Below are 4,975 nucleotides of genomic sequence, written 5' to 3'. Positions count from 1 at the left end.
CCTGATACATATACACAAACATGTGGAAGACTGTTTTGTAGACTGTTTTATAGTGAAAGTCACTTCCACAGCGTTAATGTCGCATTTTCACTTCATTTCCATTGTGTTTCTGGAGTTTGCTCAAAATAGCTCAAAAAGTAATTATTTTTGTAAAGAATAAGGACCAAATAAATGTTATGTGAGTTTGTTGACATTTAATTATGATCTTACAACCTGTTTACGTGAAAAAAACATCATAGGTGTGCTTGAGCAATAAGTAAATCTAGTTTTATAGACATCGGTACTGTGTATCTTATTATCCGTAAACGGCCATTTTTAAAATGGCCGCCATTTTGTCCCTAGGAAAAGATTTGAATGCCCCTATATCCAAAAATCTTCCTAGTAGTATGCTCTATCAGTGTTCAAAATTTCATGCTTGTATCACCAAAAGCACAATTTTTTCACATATCTGCTGGGCTATGGGGAGAACCCCCTGCCTTGAGCTTCACAACTGAGGCGCATGGCGGTGCCGGGCTTTACCCAGCACCTATTAAGCTGCTCTATACACCTTCACATGGCATGCATTTAGAAACATGGGAATTCTTCTGGATTATTTGTAGATAATTAGCCTAATTAACTCAGGAGATTATAACAATCATTTCGCGAGAACTACACAAATCAGAAATTCCATATCAGAAAGCTCCAGTAGAACTACACAAAAAAACATGCCGCACGCATGCACACTACACACACACACACACACGCACACACACACACACACACACAAACACACACACCAACAAAATTCATCAACCTATCGCAGAAGGAACAGCTGGGCAAGTCATTTCACCAGTTCCTTTATCTGACCATTAGTCATCACGAATCTGTTGAACTGTTGGACCAAGGAAGAACGCAAGGAACTGCAGAAACTTCCAAGAACGCACGAGATGTCGTTCCTGACGATCAATTTCTACAAATTTCATGGGAGAGGACCCCCAGAACCCCCTTAACCACCCACCCCCAGCGCTTTTGTCTCATGCACCCCCCCCCCCCCCCCCCCCCGTCTTGAAATTCCTGGATCCGCCCTTGGGTGCGGTGCCAAAAGGGACAAAGGATAAATCACCAAGGGTATGACGTACAAGGTAGTAGTTAACATAATCCCTACTACTAGTTAGCATGCCTCATTCCTCGTAATAGGGACAAATATACAACTTAATCCGACATCCAGGCTAAACAAGTACTTATTACATCATGGTTCTTCTTCACGACAATCGGAGCAGGCTACCTGTACAAATCTACCTGGTCTAAAGTCATCACTACCCACTGACATAACAATATATTAATGAGGATGTCATTGCTGCCTTAATTATGATGTCATAATTTGACAAGTACAATTAGTAAGGGCATTTTATGAGATATTTCACAAATCTGTTAACTAAATTGTTACCAAAAAATTTCTTCACCAATATGTTTGTAAAGGTGTGTAATAACATGTGTTAAAATGTTGAAGTTCAACTCCCATGGGAAACCCAGAAAAAAAGCTGTTGAATTCGGGTACCGAAAAATTATTTTCGAGAATTTTTTTTTTTTAAATCGGCCCTTAAGTAACTTATGAGGGGTCAAATAAGGGTTTTTCATGATTCTGAGTTGATTGTTAACATTTATATTTTCACTTTTACATTTACACACAAAGTCGCTTTTATTTCACTTACATATATAATACTCAAGAGTTATTTCTCATTCACAATGTCAGAAGTTTCAACAGTCATTGTCTATGTCTTCTTCAGACTCAACAACATCATGACTGCAGTTTCTGCATGTAATGCCAATACAGACTCCACAGGCCGAGATGCACGTGACCCCATTCTTCTTGCAGCTGCATCGCCGGTTGCTGCAATCTCCATGACAATTACAGCTCGTGAACTGCAATAGCTCCTCAGGAGCCGTGGGGTCCAGTGTTGGAACTGGCTCATACCCATGCACACCTATTGTTCATCCATAGTCACTGGGGTTCAGAGACATGCTCTGTAGAAGGATCCAGTCCCGGGTCTGCAGGTAGGCACGGAGTGAATGTTGTGCAGCTGCACCCTCTGTTGGAGGTAGAGTCTCTGGTTTGATCACTCCTGCCGCTGCCTTCCTTAAGAACATGTTGTACCGAATTTCACCCAATGTAGTATCTCGTCCATGGTAAATGTACTTGAAAATCGCAGTACCAGCCTGAATCACTGTTTCCTTGGTGGCTTCTGTGTCAAGGAAGATGTCGATGTACTCAGCCGCATCCCCTTCGCAAAACCTAAAAAAAAGCACCAGGTCTATGTCAAGTAAAGTATAATGTAAAACAGAAATAAAATTATTATTATTTTTAACATTTATACTATGATGACAATGATTATAATTATTATTATTATTAGTATTAGTATTATTTGCCGACGTAATAGTAGTATTATCATTATTACCTGGCAAATAGAGTTGTTTTCCCATGACCAGCGATTGCAGAAACCGTATCACACCCCGTGAAGGCGTGACAGAAGAGCAGGTAGCTCTTCTGTGTTTCGGAGAGAGATTCTTTGATCTTTCGGACGTCATAAGAGCCGTTTGATGTGGTTAAGAAGAGTGGATGGTGGCTGTCTGAGCTATGGTGCACCAGCATTACCAGCACGTCTGCATCTTCTGCCCGCACCTGAAAATATAACAACATGTACAAAGCATAATGAACCGTTCAAGAACAGATTTAACTTTTCAACAGTGTGAATTCTCTTATTTTTAAATTACCCCATCTCCCCCCGGGCTCCATCCAATAGTTATACTAACTGAAGACACAAATGGTACTGACCTCAACAGAGCCATCTGAAGCAGCAGCCAATGCCTCTCTCACAATTGAAGTGTCAGTATCATTGTCACACTGCTCCACAGTGATGTGATGTTTTCGGAAGGTTGAAGAGAGAAGGTGGATGAGCTCACTCTTGTTATGAGTGTTGTCCAGAAACTTTGCTCTTGGGGTCCAGTTGGACATATCCGGTCGAATCTGGAGATTACAGCAGGAATTCTTGGTACGCCGGATGTGGTCGTGATCTTTTGGTGATCTGCTGTAGCCATCAAAGACCACAATGATCTTCTGGGAGCAGCGGCCCAGATACTGCACGTAGCTCAGGTAACTGTTGGCGATCTCCTGCCAGGTCTGACGTTGTTCCCACTTCACCATGTAGACAAGCCATCCGCCATCAATTACGAGCGTGCAGCAGGGTTGGTTAGTCAAGTCAAGTGGATCAGTTAACGCCTTCAGGCTTGTATTTGAAAAGTCTGCCTTGTTTGCCTTGTTCATCTTCTGATCTTTGTTGCTGAACAGGGACAATGGGAAGGGAGTCAGCTCATACTGTAAGCTTGTCTAAACTGTCATATCCCGCTGGGCGAAAATGATCAGTCGGTTGAACAACTTTAGTGAGTCAAGGTGAATCTTTTTCTCGTTGACCAAGGGAAATTTTCTTAGTGATGACAGGGCTTTTATCTTTGACTTGACATCCATGGTCGACGTCACTGACTGTTCATCCAGCTTGATCTGCATCTCCATCCAAACTTCAGCTGCTCTCTCAGCATTGACTGCGTCATCTCCAGTGCTTGTGAATCCTGTTGAGAAAGACACGAGCAACTCCTTGTCTCTATCGTTGTCGAATGGCTTGATCTCCTCAAACCATTTTAGGACAAGTTCAACTGCCTCTGCATCTCGCTTCATCTGTGTCTTGGCAAGGTCTCTGTGGACTGGAACATGTTTACTGACGTCCTCCTCCATCCGCCGGTTGACATCAGACAGGTGACTGAGGGTGAGCACCCAGCATTTGTGGCCAGAAAAACTGTTTCTCATTCTTCCTCTGCTCAGTCCACCTTGTGACTTGGCTGCCTTCATTAATGTCTGCTCAATGCAAATGTCACACCATGTGCCGGACCACTCATGACTTGAGTAACGGACAACGTGGTTCCCGTGGGCAGTGAGACGTTCTAAGGTGTCTTTGTAAGCAGGCAAAGTTTCTAGTTCCTTCATGAGTTGACAGTACAGCCCTGCGCCCTTGGCATACTGATGATGGCCTGCAGCGGCAAAGATGTGAAGCATCTTGGTAACAATGCAGGACAGATGCCCATTGTGGTCTGCAAGTCGCTCGGTTCTGATAAAGACCTTGATCACATCTACCATGTGGTGGTACTCCACCCAGAGTGCAGGTGTTCTTCCTCCTTTTGCGAGTCGTTTGAAGGTTTCTTCAAACCTTTTATTTGCTCAAACACTGGCACTACTGGGTCTGAGTGTCTGGCTCCTATCTTCCCATCAGCCACCTTCTCCATGAAGGTCTTCATGTCACCACGCTCCTCCTCAGTGAAGGCAAGTTTCATGATGTGTTGATAGATGGCTGCATCAATGAGGAGGTGAACACGGATTGCCTTGTCAAAACATCCTCCATCCATGATGTGGTTGGCTGTCGTACTTCCAGGATAGATCAACTGGATCACATCTAGTAGTCCAGAATCTTCCATGATGTTACCCATTGATCCAAGATAAGACTTCAGCAGGTGAAAACCACCCAACCTTGGAATGACGGGTAGATTTGCCTGCTTTATTATATTCACAGCCTTCAGCCAAATCGGAAGATCAAAGGTCACTATAGCGACCCCAGCACGCCGTATGCACTCTTTCAGAGTGATGAAGATGGTGTTGAGGTCATTAGGGTCTCCTTCAATAACTGGGAGGAACTCAATCTGTGTGCTCTGCTTTGCATCATTAGCATGGATTCTCTTCATCCAGCCATTCCAGTTGGAGTGTGGGAACTCAGGATCGTTGGCTTTGATCACCCACCCTGCTGCCCAGAGTGTGTCACCTGGAGTGAGGAGTGGCTGATCATGAGCCAGGGAGGAGGAAAGCTCAGCGAGGGGGAGAAACATGATCGCGTTCATTCCTATCTGTTTCCTGTTCGTAAATGGAATAATCTTTACTTCAGTTCCTCTCAGGATC

The 4,975-nt window shown here is 43.8% G+C and overlaps 1 protein-coding gene across 1 annotated transcript; it reads right to left on the bottom strand.

The window, feature by feature from the left end:
• Window positions 1-1,842: 1,842 nt before the first annotated feature.
• LOC137436241 (uncharacterized) lies at window positions 1,843-3,316 on the bottom strand. The gene is made up of 3 exons (XM_068129969.2): window positions 2,813-3,316; window positions 2,436-2,659; window positions 1,843-2,272 (listed from the first exon to the last, which is right to left on the bottom strand). Exons 1-3 carry the CDS (start codon window positions 3,299-3,301, stop codon window positions 1,972-1,974), a joined length of 1,014 nt encoding a protein of 337 aa, XP_067986070.2. The 5' UTR covers window positions 3,302-3,316; the 3' UTR covers window positions 1,843-1,971.
• Window positions 3,317-4,975: the final 1,659 nt, after the last annotated feature.

Source organism: Myxine glutinosa, chromosome 11, assembly GCF_964187855.1.
Source record: "Myxine glutinosa chromosome 11, kmMyxGlut1.1, whole genome shotgun sequence".
Classification (NCBI taxonomy): Eukaryota; Metazoa; Chordata; class Myxini; order Myxiniformes; family Myxinidae; genus Myxine; species Myxine glutinosa.
This window is presented reverse-complemented; position numbering and strand designations above follow the sequence as displayed.